The following is a 22,972-nucleotide window of genomic DNA, read 5'->3' on the forward strand; positions in this document are numbered from 1 at the left end:
CACAGCCACCTCAACATTCAATGGCATTACCATCACGGAACTCTGTCTTTTCCGGCACTCTACCAACTAGATTTCTCTACTAACCGGAATGTCCTCAATGTGAATCGTACTTTTACTAACAGAAGCCATTGCGAAGTTACCTGGATCATGTACCTGTAGACAGTATTCTTTTATACTTTCATTTCTGTTTTTTTTTTTTTTTTCTTTTTTTTAAAATTTAGAGTACCCAATTATTTTTTCCAATTTAGGGGCAATTTAGCGTGGCCAATCCACCTATCCTGCACATCTTTTGGGTTGTGGGGGTGAAACCCACGCAGACACGGGGAGAATGTGCAAACTCCTCACGGACAGTGACCCAGAGCCGGGATTCGAACCCAGGTCCTCAGCGCCATAGGCAGCAATGCTAACCACTGCGCCACCGTGCTGCCCCTTTTCATTTCTGTTTTAACGTATTGGCGATGATTAAAAATAAAAAGAGTACAGTTCTTTACTTCCTGAATACTTGCAGATAATTCAGGCTATTGGGGCAGCACGGTAGCATAGTGGTTAGCATCAATGCTTCACAGCTCCAGGGTCCCAGGTTCGGTTCCCGGCTGGGTCACTGTCTGTGCGGAGTCTGCACGTCCTCCCCGTGTGTGCGTGGGTTTCCTCCGGGTGCTCCGGTTTCCTCCCACAGTCCAAAGATGTGCGGGTTAGGTGGATTGGCCATGCTAAATTGCCCGTAGTGTCCTAAAAAGTAAGGTTAAGGGGGAGTTGTTGGGTTACGGGTATAGGGTGGATACGTGGGTTTGAGTGGGGTGATCATTGCTCGGCACAACATCGAGGGCCGAAGGGCCTGTTCTGTGCTGTACTGTTCTAAAATTCTAAATTCTAAATTATTGCTCTGTATTCCATGGCAAATGGATCTCTCTATTATCCGGCAATTTAGCGTGGCTAATCCACCTACCCTGCACATCTTTGGGTTACGGAGGTGGGACCCACGCACACACGGGGAGAATGTGCAAACTCCACACGGATTACCTGGGGCCGGGATCGAACCGGGTCCTCAGTCCCGTGAGGCAGCAATGCTAACCACTGCGCTTCCCCTGCACTGTCCATTCTTTACACGTGCTGGATAATAACATTTTTTACTGCTGCTGCTTCACTGTCGCTGGGTCAAAATCCTGGAACTCCTTCCCTAACAGCACTGTGGGTGTACCTACATCTCAACAACTGCAGCAGCTCAAGAAGGCAGCTCACCACCACCTTCTCAAGGGGCAATAAATGCTGACCCAGCCAGTGACGCCCACATCCCATAAATGATTAAATAAAGACCAGTTCAATGGGAGCTCGGTCTCACAGAAAACCTGGGTTACATCCATCAACAGGAATGTTCTCGCGAGCAGAGGTGTGGGTGTTGAGGTGGGTTTTATGAGCAGCTTTCAGCTCTCCAGGTACAAAAACAGAGAGCTGGAGCTTGGCCTCGCTGGCTTTCAGCTGAGTGAGTTGTGAGGGTGGGAGCTCAATCAGGAGTGGCTGGGGAATGGGTAGATCAGGAGGGGAGGTGGGTGCCGGGTGAGCCACTGTTGCTTGGACAACCCAGGGTTGGTCTTGATGTTGGTACGATGTCATACGGCACAGTCAAAGTTGGAATGACCCAGACTGCAGTCGCTCGTGCCTTACTTAGTCAATACACATCGAGCCTGATCAAATGGAGTTAGTAATTTCTACTGTGGAAGTGGGCCTGGAGCTGTCCCCATTTCCTGTGGAGCTGTGCCTTGGTCATGCTAATTCCCTTTGATATCTCGCACTCTGTAGAGGATGTGCCCTCCCATTGTCTGCAAGGCAGGCCCACTTCAAAGGGAGAGACAGACACCAAACTCCTCGAGCTCCACCCCAGCCTTTTACCCCAGGATGTTGTCAATAAATGACAGCAGCCCTGCCAACAAACCATCAACACATCATTCAGTGCAGGACTCACTCCTCCTGTCCCTCACCACACTCTGCATCCTTTCTCTCGCTGTGGCTTCAGTGGATTGTTTTACTCAAAGAGCAGGAGAGTGTTTGTGCTGGAGAGAATGGAGCAGGCATCTCCGGGTGAGTTCAAACTTGGGTGATCTATAACTCCGCTTCTATGTGTTGCACTTTTCCCCCCTTGACCCTGTGCCTATATCTCTGAGGATGAGGTCATTTTGACAAATGACCACTGTCTTTGCTGTACCTGTACGTCAAAGTCAGTCACAAATCCAAACTATTGAACTGCAGGAAAGGGCAAAAGAGTGGCAGATGCCAATTAATACAGAGAAATGTGAAGAGGTACAATTTGATGTGAAGAATGTTTTACACAGTGAGTGGTTAGGGTGTGGAAAGCGCTCCCTGAGAGTGTGGTGGAGTGTGGTTCAGTCGAGGCTTTGAAAGGGAAATTCGAGGGCAGCGCGGTGGCGCAGTGGTTAGCCCTGCTGTCTTACGGCACCGAGGTCCCACGTTCGATCCTGGCCCCGGGTCACCGTCCATGTGGAGTTTGCACATTCTCCCCGTCTCTGCGTGGGTTTCACTCCTGCAACTCAAAGATGTGCAGGTTAGGTGGATTGGCCATGCTAAATTGCCTCTTAATTGGAAAAAAATTAATTGGGTACTCTAAATTTATTTATTTTTAAAAATTGAAAGGCAAATTTGATCATCTGAGAAGGAAGAATCTGCGACGTTGCAGGCAGAAGGATGGGGAATGGTACTGGGTGAGTGGCTCGTATGGGGGACTGGCACAGATATGATGGGCTGAATGGTCTCCTGTGCTGTAACCAATTTGGAAAAGGCATTATAAAATGGAAAAGTTTGCATTTTAAATTCAGTGCAGTTCTGCATGGTCAGTGTCTGTCTTCCCGGTTTCTCCAATTTATAACCAATTCCCTTATCTTTATCAATAGCCACCTCACGGCCTTGCATTGTCAAGTGTGATGCACAGATTTGGAATTACTTTGACTTTGTGCTCCATTTCTGTTTTATAAAGCCAATGATTACAACTGCATATTTTAAACAATCCTTCTTCCACTGAAAGCAGCTTCTTTATATTGATTCTATAAAACATCATTTGTATTTTAAACAGCTTGTTTTTTTAAACAAGCTTTTCCAACTTGCCTTTGAAGGTAACAGGGCAAGTTGAGAAAACTTGTTTAAAAAATCAAGCTGTTTAAAATACAAAAGATGTTTTATAGAATCAATATAAAGAAGCTGTTTCAGTGGAAGAAGGATTTGATAAATCAAAGTATACAAATAATAATAATTAATAATAATCTTTTGGAGGAGCCAGAGTGGGAGATGGGAATGTTTTCTGACCCAGTGTGTTGTGATCTGGAACGATGTCTGGAAGGGCGTCAGAAGCAGTATCCCACATTTACTGCGTCTGTGGGAAAGAGCAAGTAAAACGAAGGTGATTTAACCCCCAAAAATGAGAGCTCCCAATGTTCACATTATCCAGCATTCACTTCATTCATTTGAAAGGAAGCCACATGCAGTTACCAGGTGCATGCTTCAACCACAGAATGTCACATAGCTCATTACCCTGCACTTAAACTAAATGTTTATGTCCAACTGAGGGAGGGAAATGGGCCTTAGTTTAGTGTCTCATCTGGAAAAACTCTTAACAGTGCTCACTCCCTCAGTACTGACCCTCTGACAGTGCAGCAATCCCTCAGTACTGACCCTCTGACAGTGCAGCACTCCCTCAGTACTGACCCTCTGACAGTGCGGCACTCCCTCAGTACTGACCCTCTGACAGTGCGGCACTCCCTCAGTACTGACCCTCTGACAGTGCAGCACTCCCTCAGTGCTGACCCTCTGACAGTGCGGCACTCCCTCAGTGCTGACCCTCTGACAGTGCAACACTCCCTCAGCACTGACCCTCTGACAGTGCAGCACTCCCTCAGTACTGACCCTCTGACAGTGCAACACTCCCTCAGTACTGACCCTCTGACAGTGCAGCATTCCCTCAGTACTGACACTCTGACAGTGCAGCACTCCCTCAGCACTGACCCTCAGACAGCGCAGCACTCCCTCAGTACTGACCCTCTGACAGCATAGCACTTCCTCAGTACTGACCCTCTGACAGTGCAGCACTTCCTCAGTACTGACCCTCTGACAGTGCAGCACTCCCTCAGTACTGACCCTCTGACAGTGCAGCACTTCCTCAGTACTGACCCTCTGACAGTGCAGCATTCCGTCAGTACTGACCCTCTGACAGTGTAGCACTCCCTCAGTACTGACCCTCTGACAGCTTAGCACTTCCTCAGTACTGACCCTCTGACAGCATAGCACTTCCTCAGTGCTGACCCTCAGTCAGTGCAGCACTCCCTCAGTACTGACCCTCTGACAGTGCAGCACTCTCTCAGTACTGACCCTCTGACAGTGCAGCACTCCCTCAGTACTGACCCTCTGACAGTGCTACACTCCCTCAGTACTGACCCTCTGACAGTGCAGCATTCCCTCAGTACTGACCCTCTGACAGTGCAGCACTCCCTCAGTACTGACCCTCTGACAGCATAGCACTTCCTCAGTACTGACCCTCTGACAGTGCAGCACTTCCTCAGTACTGACCCTCTGACAGTGCAGCACTCCCTCAGTACTGACCCTCTGACAGTGCAGCACTCCCTCAGTACTGACCCTCTGACAGTGCAGCACTTCCTCAGTACTGACCCTCTGACAGTGCAGCATTCCGTCAGTACTGACCCTCTGACAGTGTAGCACTCCCTCAGTACTGACCCTCTGACAGCTTAGCACTTCCTCAGTACTGACCCTCTGACAGCATAGCACTTCCTCAGTGCTGACCCTCAGTCAGTGCAGCACTCCCTCAGTACTGACCCTCTGACAGTGCAGCACTCTCTCAGTACTGACCCTCTGACAGTGCAGCACTCCCTCAGTACTGACCCTCTGACAGTGCTACACTCCCTCAGTACTGACCCTCTGACAGTGCAGCATTCCCTCAGTACTGACCCTCTGACAGTGCAGCACTCCCTCAGTACTGACCCTCTGACAGCATAGCACTTCCTCAGTACTGACCCTCTGACAGTGCAGCACTTCCTCAGTACTGACCCTCTGACAGTGCAGCACTCCCTCAGTACTGACCCTCTGACAGTGCAGCACTTCCTCAGTACTGACCCTCTGACAGTGCAGCATTCCGTCAGTACTGACCCTCTGACAGTGCAGCACTCCCTCAGTACTGACCCTCTGACAGCTCAGCACTTCCTCAGTACTGACCCTCTGACAGCATAGCACTTCCTCAGTACTGACCCTCTGACAGTGCAGCACTCCCTCAGTACTGACCCTCTGACAGCTTAGCACTCCCTCAGTTCTGACCCTCTGATAGTGCAGCACTCCCTCAGTTCTGACCCTCTGACAGTGCAGCACTCCCTCAGTTCTGACCGTCTGACAGTGCAGCACCAGCTCAGTGCTGACCCTCTGACAGTGCAGCACTCCCTCAGTACTGACCCTCAGTCAGTGCAGCACTCCCTCAGTACTGACCATCTGATGGTGCAGCATTCCTCAGTACTGACCCTCTGACAGTGCAGCCCTTCCTCAGTACAGACCCTCTGACAGTGCGGCACTCCCTCAGTACTGACCCTCTGACAGTGCAGCCCTTCCTCAGTACAGACCCTCTAACAGCATAGCACTTCCTCAGAACTGACCCTCTGACAGTGCAGCCCTTCCTCAGTACAGACCCTCTGACAGTGCAGCACTCCCTCAGTTCTGACCCTCTGACAGTGCAGCATTCCTCAGTGCTGACCCTCTGACAGTGCAGCACTCCCTCAGTACTGACCCTCTGACAGTCCAGCACACCCTCAGTACTGACCATCTGATGGTGCAGCATTCCTCAGTACTGACCCTCTGACAGTGCAGCCCTTCCTCAGTACAGACCCTCTGACAGTGCGGCACTCCCTCAGTACTGACCCTCTGACAGTGCAGCACTTCCTCAGTACAGACCCTCTGACAGCATAGCACTTCCTCAGTACTGACCCTCTGACAGTGCAGCCCTTCCTCAGTACAGACCCTCTGACAGTGCGGCACTCCCTCAGTTCTGATCCTCTGACAGTGCAGCATTCCTCAGTGCTGACCCTCTGACAGTGCAGCACTCCCTCAGTACTGACCCTCTGACAGTGCTGCTCTCCCTCAGTACAGATCTTCTGACAGCATAGCACTCCCTCAGTACTGACCCTCTGACAGTGCAGCACTCCCTCGCTTCTGACCCTCTGACAGTGCAGCACTCCCTTAGTTCTGACCTTCTGACAGTGCAGCACTCCCTCAGTTCTGACCTTCTGACAGTGCAGCACCAGCTCAGTGCTGACCCTCTGACAGTGCAGCACTCCCTCAGTACTGACCCTCAGTCAGTGCAGCACTCCCTCACTACTGACCCTCTGTCAGTGCTCACTCCCTCAGTACTGACCCTCTGACAGTGCAGCACTCCCTCAGTACTGACCCTCTGACAATGCAGCACTCCCTCAGTACTGACCCTCTCACAGTGCAGCTCCCTCAGTACTGGCCCTCTGACAGTGCAGCACTCACTCAGTACTGACCCTCTGACAGGGCAGCACTCCCTCAGTTCAGACCCTCTGACAATGCAGCACTCCCTCAGTTCTGACCCTCTGACAGTGCAGCACTCACTCAGTTCTGACCTTCTGACAGTGCAGCACCAGCTCAGTGCTGACCCTCTGACAGTGCAGCACTCCCTCAGTACTGACCCTCAGTCAGTGCAGCACTCCCTCACTACTGACCCTCTGTCAGTGCTCACTCCCTCAGTACTGACCCTCTGACAGTGCAGCACTACCTCAGTACTGACCCTCTGACAGTGCGGCACTCCCTCAGTACTGACCCTCTGACAATGCAGCACTCCCTCAGCACTGACCCTCTCACAGTGCAGCTCCCTCAGTACTGGCCCTCTGACAGTGCAGCACTCCCTCAGTACTGACCCTCTGACAGTGCAGCACTCCCTCAATACTGACCCTCTGACAGTGCAGCACTCCCTCAGTACTGACCCTCTGACAGTGCAGCACTCCCTCAGTAATGACCCTCTGACTGTGCTGCTCTACCTCAGTAATGACCCTCTGACAGTGCGGCACTCCCTCAGTACTGACCCTCTGACAGTGCAGCACTCCCTCAGTACTGACCCTCTGACAGTGCAGCACTCCCTCAGTACTGACCCTCTGACAGTGCGGCACTCCCTCAGTACTGACCCTCTGACAGTGCAGCACTCCCTCAGTACTGACCCTCTGACAGTGCAGCACTTCCTCAGTGCTGACCCTCAGTCAGTGCAGCACTCCCTCAGTACTGACCCTCTGACAGTGCTGCTCTCACTCAGTAATGACCCTCTGACTGTGCTGCTCTCCCTCAGTACTGACCCTCTGACAGTGCAGCACTCCCTCAGTACTGACCCTCTGACAGTGCGGCACTCGCTCAGTACTGACCCTCTGACAGTGCAGCACTCCCTCAGTACTGACCCTCTGACAGTACAGCACTCCCTCAATACTGACCCTCTGACAGTGCAGCTCTCCCTCAGTACTGACCCTCTGACAGTGCGGCCCTCCCTCAGTACTGACCCTCTGACAGTGCAGCACTCCCTCAGTACTGACCCTCTGACAGTGCAGCACTCCCTCAATACTGACCCTCTGACAGTGCTGCTCTCACTCAGTACAGACCCACTGACAGCTTAGCACTCCCTCAGTTCTGACCCTCTGACAGTTCAGCACCAGCTCAGCGCTGACCCTCTGACAGTGCAGCACTCCCACAGTACTGACCCTCTGACAGTGCAGCACTCCCTCAGTACTGACCCTCTGACAGTGCAGCACTCCCTCAGTACTGACCCTCTGACAGTGCAGCACTCCCTCAGTACTGACCCTCTCACAGTGCAGCACTCCCTCAGTTCTGACCCTCTGACAGTGCGGCACTCCCTCAGTACTGACCCTCTCACAGTGCAGAACTCCTTCAGTACTGACCCTCTGACAGTGCAGCACTCCCTCAGTACTGACCCTCTGACAGTACAGCACCAGCTCAGTGCTAACCCACTGACAGTGCAGCACTCCCTCAGTACTGACCCTCTGACAGCGCAGCACTCCCTCAGTACTAACCCTCCGACAGTGCAGCACTCCCTCAGTTCTGACCCTCTGACAGTGCAGCACTCCCTCAGTACTGACCCTCTGACAGTGCGGCCCTCCCTCAGTACTGAACCCCTGACAGTGCAGCACTCCCTCAGTACTGACCCTCTGACAGTGCGGCCCTCCCTCAGTACTGACCCTCTGACAGTGCAGCCCTCCCTCAGTACTGACCCTCTGACAGTGCAGCACTCCCTCAGTACTGACCCTCTGTCAGTGCAGCACTTCCTCAGTACTGACCCTCTGACAGTGCAGTACTCCCTCAGTACTGACCCTCTGACAGTGCGGCCCTCCCTCAGTATTGACCCTCTGACAGTGCGGCCCTCCCTCAGTACTGACCTTCTGACAGTGCAGCACTCCCTCAGCACTGACCCTCTGACAGTGCAACGCTCCCTCAGTACTAACCCTCTGACTGTGCTGCTCTCCCTCAGTACTGACCCTCTGACAGTGCAGCACTCCCTCAGTGCTGACCCTCTGACAGTGCGGCACTCCCTCAGTGCTGACCCTCTGACAGTGCAACACTCCCTCAGCACTGACCCTCTGACAGTGCAGCACTCCCTCAGTACTGACCCTCTGACAGTGCAACACTCCCTCAGTACTGACCCTCTGACAGTGCAGCATTCCCTCAGTACTGGCACTCTGACAGTGCAGCACTCCCTCAGCACTGACCCTCAGACAGCGCAGCACTCCCTCAGTACTGACCCTCTGACAGCATAGCACTTCCTCAGTACTGACCCTCTGACAGTGCAGCACTTCCTCAGTACTGACCCTCTGACAGTGCAGCACTCCCTCAGTACTGACCCTCTGACAGTGCAGCACTTCCTCAGTACTGACCCTCTGACAGTGCAGCATTCCGTCAGTACTGACCCTCTGACAGTGTAGCACTCCCTCAGTACTGACCCTCTGACAGCTTAGCACTTCCTCAGTACTGACCCTCTGACAGCATAGCACTTCCTCAGTGCTGACCCTCAGTCAGTGCAGCACTCCCTCAGTACTGACCCTCTGACAGTGCAGCACTCTCTCAGTACTGACCCTCTGACAGTGCAGCACTCCCTCAGTACTGACCCTCTGACAGTGCTACACTCCCTCAGTACTGACCCTCTGACAGTGCAGCATTCCCTCAGTACTGACCCTCTGACAGTGCAGCACTCCCTCAGTACTGACCCTCTGACAGCATAGCACTTCCTCAGTACTGACCCTCTGACAGTGCAGCACTTCCTCAGTACTGACCCTCTGACAGTGCAGCACTCCCTCAGTACTGACCCTCTGACAGTGCAGCACTTCCTCAGTACTGACCCTCTGACAGTGCAGCATTCCGTCAGTACTGACCCTCTGACAGTGCAGCACTCCCTCAGTACTGACCCTCTGACAGCTCAGCACTTCCTCAGTACTGACCCTCTGACAGCATAGCACTTCCTCAGTACTGACCCTCTGACAGTGCAGCACTCCCTCAGTACTGACCCTCTGACAGCTTAGCACTCCCTCAGTTCTGACCCTCTGATAGTGCAGCACTCCCTCAGTTCTGACCCTCTGACAGTGCAGCACTCCCTCAGTTCTGACCGTCTGACAGTGCAGCACCAGCTCAGTGCTGACCCTCTGACAGTGCAGCACTCCCTCAGTACTGACCCTCAGTAAGTGCAGCACTCCCTCAGTACTGACCATCTGATGGTGCAGCATTCCTCAGTACTGACCCTCTGACAGTGCAGCCCTTCCTCAGTACAGACCCTCTGACAGTGCGGCACTCCCTCAGTACTGACCCTCTGACAGTGCAGCCCTTCCTCAGTACAGACCCTCTAACAGCATAGCACTTCCTCAGAACTGACCCTCTGACAGTGCAGCCCTTCCTCAGTACAGACCCTCTGACAGTGCAGCACTCCCTCAGTTCTGACCCTCTGACAGTGCAGCATTCCTCAGTGCTGACCCTCTGACAGTGCAGCACTCCCTCAGTACTGACCCTCTGACAGTCCAGCACACCCTCAGTACTGACCATCTGATGGTGCAGCATTCCTCAGTACTGACCCTCTGACAGTGCAGCCCTTCCTCAGTACAGACCCTCTGACAGTGCGGCACTCCCTCAGTACTGACCCTCTGACAGTGCAGCACTTCCTCAGTACAGACCCTCTGACAGCATAGCACTTCCTCAGTACTGACCCTCTGACAGTGCAGCCCTTCCTCAGTACAGACCCTCTGACAGTGCGGCACTCCCTCAGTTCTGATCCTCTGACAGTGCAGCATTCCTCAGTGCTGACCCTCTGACAGTGCAGCACGCCCTCAGTACTGACCCTCTGACAGTGCTGCTCTCCCTCAGTACAGATCTTCTGACAGCATAGCACTCCCTCAGTACTGACCCTCTGACAGTGCAGCACTCCCTCGCTTCTGACCCTCTGACAGTGCAGCACTCCCTCAGTACTGACCCTCAGTCAGTGCAGCACTCCCTCACTACTGACCCTCTGTCAGTGCTCACTCCCTCAGTACTGACCCTCTGACAGTGCAGCACTCCCTCAGTACTGACCCTCTGACAATGCCGCACTCCCTCAGTACTGACCCTCTCACAGTGCAGCTCCCTCAGTACTGGCCCTCTGACAGTGCAGCACTCACGCAGTACTGACCCTCTGACAGTGCAGCACTCCCTCAGTTCAGACCCTCTGACAATGCAGCACTCCCTCAGTTCTGACCCTCTGACAGTGCAGCACTCACTCAGTTCTGACCTTCTGACAGTGCAGCACCAGCTCAGTGCTGACCCTCTGACAGTGCAGCACTCCCTCAGTACTGACCCTCAGTCAGTGCAGCACTCCCTCACTACTGACCCTCTGTCAGTGCTCACTCCCTCAGTACTGACCCTCTGACAGTGCAGCACTACCTCAGTACTGACCCTCTGACAGTGCGGCACTCCCTCAGTACTGACCCTCTGACAATGCAGCACTCCCTCAGCACTGACCCTCTCACAGTGCAGCTCCCTCAGTACTGGCCCTCTGACAGTGCAGCACTCCCTCAGTACTGACCCTCTGACAGTGCAGCTCCCTCAGTACTGGCCCTCTGACAGTGCAGCACTCACTCAGTACTGACCCTCTGACAGTGCAGCACTCCCTCAGTTCAGACCCTCTGACAATGCAGCACTCCCTCAGTTCTGACCCTCTGACAGTGCAGCACTCCCTCAGTACTGACCCTCTGACAGCTCAGCACTTCCTCAGTACTGACCCTCTGACAGCATAGCACTTCCTCAGTACTGACCCTCTGACAGTGCAGCACTCCCTCAGTTCTGACCCTCTGACAGTGCAGCACTCCCTCAGTTCTGACCGTCTGACAGTGCAGCACCAGCTCAGTGCTGACCCTCTGACAGTGCAGCACTCCCTCAGTACTGACCCTCAGTAAGTGCAGCACTCCCTCAGTACTGACCATCTGATGGTGCAGCATTCCTCAGTACTGACCCTCTGACAGTGCAGCCCTTCCTCAGTACAGACCCTCTGACAGTGCGGCACTCCCTCAGTACTGACCCTCTGACAGTGCAGCCCTTCCTCAGTACAGACCCTCTAACAGCATAGCACTTCCTCAGAACTGACCCTCTGACAGTGCAGCCCTTCCTCAGTACAGACCCTCTGACAGTGCAGCACTCCCTCAGTTCTGACCCTCTGACAGTGCAGCATTCCTCAGTGCTGACCCTCTGACAGTGCAGCACTCCCTCAGTACTGACCCTCTGACAGTCCAGCACACCCTCAGTACTGACCATCTGATGGTGCAGCATTCCTCAGTACTGACCCTCTGACAGTGCAGCCCTTCCTCAGTACAGACCCTCTGACAGTGCGGCACTCCCTCAGTACTGACCCTCTGACAGTGCAGCACTTCCTCAGTACAGACCCTCTGACAGCATAGCACTTCCTCAGTACTGACCCTCTGACAGTGCAGCCCTTCCTCAGTACAGACCCTCTGACAGTGCGGCACTCCCTCAGTTCTGATCCTCTGACAGTGCAGCATTCCTCAGTGCTGACCCTCTGACAGTGCAGCACTCCCTCAGTACTGACCCTCTGACAGTGCTGCTCTCCCTCAGTACAGATCTTCTGACAGCATAGCACTCCCTCAGTACTGACCCTCTGACAGTGCAGCACTCCCTCGCTTCTGACCCTCTGACAGTGCAGCACTCCCTCAGTTCTGACCTTCTGACAGTGCAGCACTCCCTCAGTTCTGTCCTTCTGACAGTGCAGCACCAGCTCAGTGCTGACCCTCTGACAGTGCAGCACTCCCTCAGTACTGACCCTCAGTCAGTGCAGCACTCCCTCACTACTGACCCTCTGTCAGTGCTCACTCCCTCAGTACTGACCCTCTGACAGTGCAGCACTCCCTCAGTACTGACCCTCTGACAATGCCGCACTCCCTCAGTACTGACCCTCTCACAGTGCAGCTCCCTCAGTACTGGCCCTCTGACAGTGCAGCACTCACTCAGTACTGACCCTCTGACAGTGCAGCACTCCCTCAGTTCAGACCCCCTGACAATGCAGCACTCCCTCAGTTCTGACCCTCTGACAGTGCAGCACTCACTCAGTTCTGACCTTCTGACAGTGCAGCACCAGCTCAGTGCTGACCCTCTGACAGTGCAGCACTCCCTCAGTACTGACCCTCAGTCAGTGCAGCACTCCCTCACTACTGACCCTCTGTCAGTGCTCACTCCCTCAGTACTGACCCTCTGACAGTGCAGCACTACCTCAGTACTGACCCTCTGACAGTGCGGCACTCCCTCAGTACTGACCCTCTGACAATGCAGCACTCCCTCAGCACTGACCCTCTCACAGTGCAGCTCCCTCAGTACTGGCCCTCTGACAGTGCAGCACTCCCTCAGTACTGACCCTCTGACAGTGCAGCACTCCCTCAATACTGACCCTCTGACAGTGCAGCACTCCCTCAGTACTGACCCTCTGACAGTGCAGCACTCCCTCAGTAATGACCCTCTGACTGTGCTGCTCTACCTCAGTAATGATCCTCTGACAGTGCGGCACTCCCTCAGTACTGACCCTCTGACAGTGAAGCACTCCCTCAGTACTGACCCTCTGACAGTGCAGCACTCCCTCAGTACTGACCCTCTGACAGTGCGGCACTCCCTCAGTACTGACCCTCTGACAGTGCAGCACTCCCTCAGTACTGACCCTCTGACAGTGCAGCACTTCCTCAGTGCTGACCCTCAGTCAGTGCAGCACTCCCTCAGTACTGACCCTCTGACAGTGCTGCTCTCACTCAGTAATGACCCTCTGACTGTGCTGCTCTCCCTCAGTACTGACCCTCTGACAGTGCAGCACTCCCTCAGTACTGACCCTCTGACAGTGCGGCACTCCCTCAGTACTGACCCTCTGACAGTGCAGCACTCCCTCAATACTGACCCTCTGACAGTACAGCACTCCCTCAATACTGACCCTCTGACAGTGCAGCTCTCCCTCAGTACTGACCCTCTGACAGTGCGGCCCTCCCTCAGTACTGACCCTCTGACAGTGCAGCACTCCCTCAGTACTGACCCTCTGACAGTGCAGCACTCCCTCAATACTGACCCTCTGACAGTGCTGCTCTCACTCAGTACAGACCCACTGACAGCTTAGCACTCCCTCAGTTCTGACCCTCTGACAGTTCAGCACCAGCTCAGCGCTGACCCTCTGACAGTGCAGCACTCCCACAGTACTGACCCTCTGACAGTGCAGCACTCCCTCAGTACTGACCCTCTGACAGTGCAGCACTCCCTCAGTACTGACCCTCTGACAGTGCAGCACTCCCTCAGTACTGACCCTCTCACAGTGCAGCACTCCCTCAGTTCTGACCCTCTGACAGTGCGGCACTCCCTCAGTACTGACCCTCTCACAGTGCAGAACTCCTTCAGTACTGACCCTCTGACAGTGCAGCACTCCCTCAGTACTGACCCTCTGACAGTACAGCACCAGCTCAGTGCTAACCCACTGACAGTGCAGCACTCCCTCAGTAGTGACCCTCTGACAGCGCAGCACTCCCTCAGTACTAACCCTCCGACAGTGCAGCACTCCCTCAGTTCTGACCCTCTGACAGTGCAGCACTCCCTCAGTACTGACCCTCTGACAGTGCGGCCCTCCCTCAGTACTGAACCCCTGACAGTGCAGCACTCCCTCAGTACTGACCCTCTGACAGTGCGGCCCTCCCTCAGTACTGACCCTCTGACAGTGCAGCCCTCCCTCAGTACTGACCCTCTGACAGTGCAGCACTCCCTCAGTACTGACCCTCTGTCAGTGCAGCACTTCCTCAGTACTGACCCTCTGACAGTGCAGTACTCCCTCAGTACTGACCCTCTGACACTGCGGCCCTCCCTCAGTATTGACCCTCTGACAGTGCGGCCCTCCCTCAGTACTGACCTTCTGACAGTGCAGCACTCCCTCAGCACTGACCCTCTGACAGTGCAACGCTCCCTCAGTACTGACCCTCTGACAGTGCGGCACTCCCTCAGTACTGACCCTCTGACAGTGCAGCACTCCCTCAGTACTGACCCTCTGACAGTGCAACACTCCCTCAGTACTGCCCCTCTGACAGTGCGGCACTCCCTCAATACTGATCCTCTGACAGTGCAGCACTCCCTCAGAACTGACCCTCCGACAGTGCAACGCTCCCTCAGTACTGACCCTCTGACAGTGCAGCACTCCCTTAGTACTGACCCTCTGGCAGTGCAGCACCAGCTCAGTATTAACCCTCTGACAGTGCAGCACCAGCTCAGTACTGACCCTCTGATAGTGCAGTACTCCCTCAGTATTGACCCTCTGACAGTGCAGCACTCCCTCAGTACTGACCCTCTGACAGTGCTCACTCCCTCAGTACTGACCCTCTGACAGTGCAGCACTCCCTCAGTACTGACCCTCTGAAAGTGCTCACTCCCTCACTACTGACCCTCAGTCAGTGCAGCACTCCCTCAGTACTGACCCTCTGACAGTGCTCACTCCCTCACTACTGACCCTCTGACAGTGCAGCACCAGCTCAGTACTGACGCTCTGACAGTGCGGCACTCCCTCAGTACTGACCCTCTGACAGTGCGGCACTCCCTCAGTACTGACCCTCTGACAGTGCAGCACTACGTCAGTAATGACCCTCTGACAGTGCCGCACTCCCTCAGTACTGACCCTCTGACAGTGCCGCACTCCCTCAGTACTGACCCTCTGACAGTGCAGCACTCCCTCAGTACTGACCCTCTGACAGTGCAGCGCTCCCTCAATACTGACCCTCTGACAGTGCTGCTCTCACTCAGTAATGACCCTCTGACAGTGCAGCACTCCCTCAGTACTAACCCTCTGACTGTGCTGCTCTCCCTCAGTACTGACCCTCTGACAGTGCAGCACTCCCTCAGTACTGACCCTCTGACAGTACAGCACTCCCTCAGTACTGACCCTCTGACAGTGCGGCCCTCCCTCAGTACTGACCCTCTGACAGTGCTGCTCTCACTCAGTAGAGACCCACTGACAGCTTAGCACTCCCTCAGTGCTGACCCTCTGACAGTGCAGCACTCCCACAGTACTGACCCTCTGACAGTGCAGCACTCCCTCAGTAATGACCCTCTGACAGTGCGGCCCTCCCTCAGTACTGGCCCTCTGACAGTGCAGCACTCCCTCAGTACTGACCCTCTCACAGTGCAGCACCCCCTCAGTTCTGACCCTCTGACAGTGCAGAACTCCCTCAGTACTGACCCTCTGACAGTGCAGCACTCCCTCAGTACTGACCCTGTGACAGTACAGCACCAGCTCAGTGCTAACCCACTGACAGTGCAGCACTCCCTCAGTACTGACCCTCTGACAGCGCAGCACTCCCTCAGTACTAACCCTCCGACAGTGCAGCACTCCCTCAGTTCTGACCCTCTGACAGTGCAGCACCAGCTCAGTACTGACCCTCTGACAGTGTGGCCCTCCCTCAGTACTGAACCCCTGACAGTGCAGCACTCCCTCAGTACTGACCCTCTGACAGTGCGGCCCTCCCTCAGTACTGACCCTCTGACAGTGCAGCCCTCCCTCAGTACTGACCCTCTGACAGTGCAGCACTCCCTCAGTACTGACCCTCTGTCAGTGCAGCACTTCCTCAGTACTGACCCTCTGACAGTGCAGTACTCCCTCAGTACTGACCCTCTGACAGTGCGGCCCTCCCTCAGTATTGACCCTCTGACAGTGCGGCCCTCCCTCAGTACTGACCTTCTGACAGTGCAGCACTCCCTCAGCACTGACCCTCTGACAGTGCAACGCTCCCTCAGTACTGACCCTCTGACAGTGCGGCACTCCCTCAGTACTGACCCTCTGACAGTGCGGCACTCCCTCAATACTGATCCTCTGACAGTGCAGCACTCCCTCAGAACTGACCCTCCGACAGTGCAACGCTCCCTCAGTACTGACCCTCTGACAGTGCAGCACTCCCTTAGTACTGACCCTCTGGCAGTGCAGCACAGGCTCAGTATTAACCCTCTGACAGTGCAGCACCAGCTCAGTACTGACCCTCTGACAGTGCAGTACTCCCTCAGTATTGACCCTCTGACAGTGCAGCACTCCCTCAGTACTGACCCTCTGACAGTGCTCACTCCCTCAGTACTGACCCTCTGACAGTGCAGCACCAGCTCAGTACTGACGCTCTGACAGTGCGGCACTCCCTCAGTACTGACCCTCTGACAGTGCAGCACTCCCTCAGTACTGACCCTCTGACAGTGCAGCACTCCCTCAGTACTGACCCTCTGACAGTGCAGCACTCCCTCAGCACTGACCCTCTGACAGCGCAGCACTCCCTCAGTACTGACCCTCTGACAGTGCAGCACCAGCTCATTGCTAACCCTCTGTCAGTGCAGCACTCCCTCAGTAATGACCCTCTGACAGTGCGGACCTCCCTCAGTAATGACCCTCTGACAGTGCTCACTCCCTTAGTACTGACCCTCTGACAGTGCAACGCTCCCTCAGTACTGACCCTCTGACAGTGCAGCACTCCCTCAGTACTGACCCTCTGACAGTGCGGCACTCCCTCAGTACTTACCCTCTGACAGTGCAGCACCAGCTCATTGCTAACCCTCTGTCAGTGCCGCACTCCCTCAGTAATGACCCTCTGACAGTGCGGACCTCCCTCAGTAATGACCCTCTGACAGTGCTCACTCCCTTAGTACTGACCCTCTGACAGTGCAACGCTCCCTCAGTACTGACCCTCTGACAGTGCAGCACTCCCTCAGTACTGGCCCTCTGACAGTGCGGCACTCCCTCAGTACTGACCCTCTGACAGTGCTCACTCCCTCAGTACTGACCCTCTGACAGTGCAGCACCAGCTCAGTACTGACGCTCTGACAGTGCGGCACTCCCTCAGTACTGACCCTCTGACAGTGCAGCACTCCCTCAGTACTGACCCTCTGACAGTGCAGCACTCCCTCAGTACTGACCCTCTGACAGTGCAGCACTCCCTCAGCACTGACCCTCTGACAGCGCAGCACTCCCTCAGTACTGACCCTCTGACAGTGCAGCACCAGCTCATTGCTAACCCTCTGTCAGTGCAGCACTCCCTCAGTAATGACCCTCTGACAGTGCGGACCTCCCTCAGTAATGACCCTCTGACAGTGCTCACTCCCTTAGTACTGACCCTCTGACAGTGCAACGCTCCCTCAGTACTGACCCTCTGACAGTGCAGCACTCCCTCAGTACTGACCCTCTGACAGTGCGGCACTCCCTCAGTACTTACCCTCTGACAGTGCAGCACCAGCTCATTGCTAACCCTCTGTCAGTGCAGCACTCCCTCAGTAATGACCCTCTGACAGTGCGGACCTCCCTCAGTAATGACCCTCTGACAGTGCTCACTCCCTTAGTACTGACCCTCTGACAGTGCAACGCTCCCTCAGTACTGACCCTCTGACAGTGCAGCACTCCCTCAGTACTGACCCTCTGACAGTGCGGCCCTCCCTCAGTACTGACCCCCTGACAGTGCTCACTCCCTTAGTACTGACCCTCTGACAGTGCAACGCTCCCTCAGTACTGACCCTCTGACAGTGCAGCACTCCCTCAGTACTGACCCTCTGACAGTGCGGCACTCCCTCAGTACTGACCCTCTGACAGTGCAGCACCAGCTCAGTATTGACCCTCTGACAGTGCAGCACCAGCTCAGTACTGACCCTCTGACAGTGCGGCCCTCCCTCAGTACTGACCCTCTGACAGTGCAGCACTCCCTCAGTAATGACCCTCTGACAGTGCGGACCTCCCTCAGTAATGACCCTCTGACAGTGCTCACTCCCTTAGTACTGACCCTCTGACAGTGCAACGCTCCCTCAGTACTGACCCCCTGACAGTGCAGCACTCCCCCAGCACTGACCCTCTGACAGTGCGGCACTCCCTCAGTACTGACGTTCTGACAGTGCAGCACTCCCTCAGTACTGACCCTCTGACAGTGCAGCACCAGCTCAGTATTGACCCTCTGACAGTGCAGCACCAGCTCAGTACTGACCCTCTGACAGTGCGGCACTCCCTCAGTACTGACCCCCTGACAGTGCAGCACTCCCTCAGTACTGACCCTCTGACAGTGCAGCACCAGCTCAGTATTGACCCTCTGACAGTGCGGCCCTCCCTCAGTACTGACTCTCTGACAGTGCGGCACTCCCTCATTACGTCACTGCTGCATCACTCTGTCCAATTTTGTAATTTTCCCTCAATTTGGAACAAAGATCTCGGTTACAATTAGTTTTCTTGGTGAGATTATTTCTGCTGCTGGTGTATTTAGAAGTGCGGCTGTGTTTAGGGTGAGGATTATTGTGGTGCTGATGTTTGGGAGCGGGTGGGGATGTGTCCTGGCTGCTGATTCATTCTCGCTGAATCGTTTTGTTTTGCCCAGTGCCAAAGTGTGAGGCCTCGCCATCGCGGAGAATCCTTGCCAGTCAGACAGACTCTTGGAGCAATGTCAGGGTGACTCTGGAAGACCAACAGCTATGGCAGAAATTTAATGAGATTGGCACGGAAATGATCATCAGCAAATCAGGCAGGTAAGATGTCTCAGCAGCCTCGGCCTGTGCAGAGAGGCAGGGGTATACGGGGGTGGGTGAAAGCCAAGGCCAAGGACACAGCTTGTGATGTCAATCAGGATGAGAGCTAACTTCACACCTCATGTTAAAAGGACAGCCATTTCTTTGATATGTTGGAGCCTGAGTTTGTTTGGCCATCTTCCATCGGTCGATGTGTGGGATCGGGTTCCTAAACTCACTGTCGGGCAAAGGTATGTGAGGAATGAAACTTTCCCAGCAGAATTTCCCAACTAATTCTGTGGCTGTAGTGGCCAATGGTAACCCCCTGATCGTCCAGGGCCTGTGTGCATTGAGTTACTGAGCCTCGTCGACCCAGAGACCCAAAGGCCCCTGGCCTTTGCTATCACAGAGTGACTGCAACTGGACGAAGAGTCCCTGCAGCTGAGAGTTCAAATCCCACCAATGCAGCATTCCGTTATTTGGATGTAGGGTTGAATGTGATGCTCTCTCGAGTGGAATATCTCAGTAATGATTGTTCTCTAACACCAGGAATGGTCAGTTGGAGAGGAGAGAAAACTGTGGGAGGGTGTGGGAAGAATGCGGAGATTCTGAAGAGGAAGGGAAGTTGTCAGTCTGGAAAGAAAATAGTGATTGATTTGTTTGTTAATGGTCTGTGTTCTTTCAGGAGGATGTTCCCTCAGTGTAAGATCAGCATTTCGGGGCTAATGCCATTCTCCCGTTATATGATCATGCTTGACTTGGTCCCAGCTGATGGAATGCATTACAAGGTGAGGACTACAGTGAGTCGGAAGTTCAGGGTACATTGGAGAGTTGTCTTTGCACCTTGCCTTCTTTTTAAAAAAATATTTTACTGGAGGTATTTTCAAATATACACAGGGCAGCACGGTAGCACACGTGGCTAGCACTGTGGCTTCACAGCGCCAGGGTCCCAGGTTCGATTCCCCGCTGGGTCACTGTCTGTGTGGAGTCTGCACGTTCTCCCCGTGTCTGCGTGGGTTTCCTCCCGCAGTCCAAAGATGTGCAGCTTAGGTGGATTGGCCATGCTAAATTGCCCTTGGTGTCCAAAAAAAGGTTAGGAGGAGTTATTTGGTTCTGGGGATAGGGTGGAAGTGAGGGCTTAAGTGGGTCGGTGCAGACTCGATGGGCTGAATAGCCTCCTTCTGCAGTGTATGTTCTATGTTCTATGTAACAGAAATGAGCAAACAATAGCAGGAACAGCAAACCATACACAATCAACACTATTCCCCCCCTAGCCCCCCTCTACTCCCTCTTTATGCACCCACCCACCCCAAAACCAACCAAAACACAAAGAACGCAACCCCCCATCTGCCGACATTTAATGCCCCTTAAAGAAGTCAATGAACAGCCTCCACCTTGTGCAGATCCTTTCATCTACCGCTCTTATGGTGAACTTAATTTTCCTAGATGGAGGAACTCTGCCAAGTCGCTCAGCCACGCCCCAGCGTCCTGCCAGCACGGCAAGATTCACCTCCAGGTTATCAGGGAGGCAAAGGTGACCACATCGGCTTCTCTCCTTATCTGCACACCCACATCCTCCAACACCCAAAATATCGACACCCATAGGCTCGGCACCACCTCCACTCCCAAAATCTTCAACATTACATTCACAAACTTTTCCAGAACCCCTCCAACTTCAGACATCTCCAAAACATGGACATGGTTGGCCAGGCTTCTTGCACACCACCCACACCTATTTTCCACACTGGGAAAAACGGATTCATCCTAGACCCTGTCTATGAGCCCTACGGACCATCTTAAACTATATGAGACTCAGTCTTGCACACGACGAGAACAAGTTTATCCTCCGCAGACCTTGACTCCACACCCCAGCTTGCATTGCCCCTCCCAACTCCTTCTCCCAATCACGCTGGACCTCTTCCACCAGGACGCCCTCCCTCTCCATCAGCCCCCCGTATATATCTGACACCTTGCTCTCGCCTATCTCATCCTCGGACAGCAGCTTGTCCTGTAGCTCTGGAGGCGGCAGCCGTGGGGACAAACCCAACTCCTTCCTCAAGATGTCCCTCACCTGCAGGCACCTGAACCCATTCCCCTTCAGCAGCAAGTACACCTCCTCAAGCTCCTCCAATTCCACAAACTTACCCCCCACAAGCAGGTCCCGAAAACACTCTATCCCCAACTCCCCCACCCACGATCCCTCGCATCCAGCCTCACCGGAACAAACCTGTGATTGCCACAAATTGCCGCCCACATGACCATGCCCTCCATCCTACAGTGCTGCCGACATGGATTCCACACCCTCAACGCTGATACCACTACCGAGCTCGTGGAGTACCTGGCCAGTGAGAACGGAAGTGGCGCCAACAATAGTGCCTTCTGACTGGTCCCTTTACCGAGGCTTCCTCCATCTGTCATTACACTGACCTCTCCTCCACCACCGACTTCCGAACCGTAGATATGTACGTAGATAGAACCGTCCAATAACATTCAGCAGATTCAGCTTATAAAGAGACTCGGTGCTCCACCCCCACCCCAATGCCTCGCCACCCCCTCCAAGCCCTAAGCCAATGGTTCAATCACCAGCCAAAAGAGCAAAGGGGTGAGTGGTCACGCCTGCTGTGCCCCCTGGTGCAACCCAAAATACTCCGATTTGGCACTCTTGGTCCGCACACTGGCCTTAGAAGCCCTACACAACACCCCATTTACCTCCCCTGTCTCCGCTACCAGCTTGCCCTCCTATCCCTCATCTGCCCCATCTCCCTCGCCACCACCTGCCTCTTCAGCTGATGTGCAAGTACTTGCTCTCTTTCTCCCCATACTCATACACTGTCCCTCTGGCTCTTTGCAGTTGTCCCACCACCTTCCCCTTTGACATCAGCCAAAAGTCCATTTGGAGCTTCTGCCTCTCCTTCAGCACCGCTCCCTCAGGCATCGCTGAGTACCTCCGGTCCACCGCCAGAATGGCCTCCATCGGGCGGCACGGTGGCACAGTGGTTAGCATTGCTGCCTACAGCGCTGGGTTCCCAGGTTCGAATCCCAGCCCTGGGTCACTGTCCGTGAGGAGTTTGCACATTCTCCTCGTGTCTGCCTGGGTTTCGCCCCCACAACCCAAAGATGTGCAGGACAGGTGGATTGGCTATGCTAAATTGCCCCTTAATTGGAAAAAATAATTGGGTAATCTAAATTTATTTTAAAAAAGAATGGCCTCCATCAGCCTCAGCCTCTCTGCCCTCACCTTCACCTTATGCGCCATAATCAAAATAAACTTCCTTCTAGCCACTGCCTTCAACACCTCTCACAACACCACCGTCTTGGGCGGCGTGGTGGCGCAGTGGTTAGCACTGCTGCCTCATGGCGCTGAGGACCCAGGTTCGATCCCGGCCCTGGGTCACTGTCCGTGTGGAGTTTGCACATTCTCCCCGTGTCTGCGTGGGTCTCACCCCCACAACCCAAAGGTGTGCAGGTTAGGTGGATTGGCCATGCTAAATTGCCCCTCAATTGGAAAAAAATTAATTGGGTACACTAAATTTATTTATTTAAAAAACTTGAAAGGCAAATTCGATTATCTGAGAAGGAAGAATCTGCGACGTTACAGGCAGAAGGATGGGGAATGGTACTGGGTGAGTTGCTCGTATGGGGGACTGGCACAGATATGATGGGCTGAATGGTCTCCTTCTGTGCTGTAACCAATTTGGAAAAGGCATTATAAAATGGAAAAGTTGGCATTGTTACCCAAAGATTATTTTTAAAAAAAAATACCACCATCGTTCTTATTATGCTCCACATAGTTCTGGATAGCCACCCCAATCTCACAGACCTCCTTATCGGCCAATAACCCCACCTCTAACCTTCACTGGGCCTCTGGAAGCTCGCCCACTCCATCCACAAGTCTACCCATTGCGGCGTG

At 54.1% G+C, this 22,972-nt stretch overlaps 1 protein-coding gene across 1 annotated transcript in view; it reads left to right on the forward strand.

The window, feature by feature from the left end:
- The first annotated feature begins 2,178 nt into the window (after positions 1-2,178).
- The window catches only part of tbx16 (T-box transcription factor 16), a 35,933-nt gene continuing 15,139 nt past the window's right edge, over positions 2,179-22,972 (forward strand). Inside the window, exons 1-3 of the mRNA XM_038802782.1 lie at positions 2,179-2,326; positions 18,936-19,083; positions 19,748-19,850. Of these exons, the coding sequence (XP_038658710.1) occupies positions 2,179-2,326; positions 18,936-19,083; positions 19,748-19,850 (399 nt within the window). The remainder of the gene's footprint in view (positions 2,327-18,935; positions 19,084-19,747; positions 19,851-22,972) is intronic.

The sequence above is a fragment of the Scyliorhinus canicula genome, chromosome 1, assembly GCF_902713615.1.
Source record: "Scyliorhinus canicula chromosome 1, sScyCan1.1, whole genome shotgun sequence".
In the NCBI taxonomy this organism is placed as follows: Eukaryota; Metazoa; Chordata; class Chondrichthyes; order Carcharhiniformes; family Scyliorhinidae; genus Scyliorhinus; species Scyliorhinus canicula.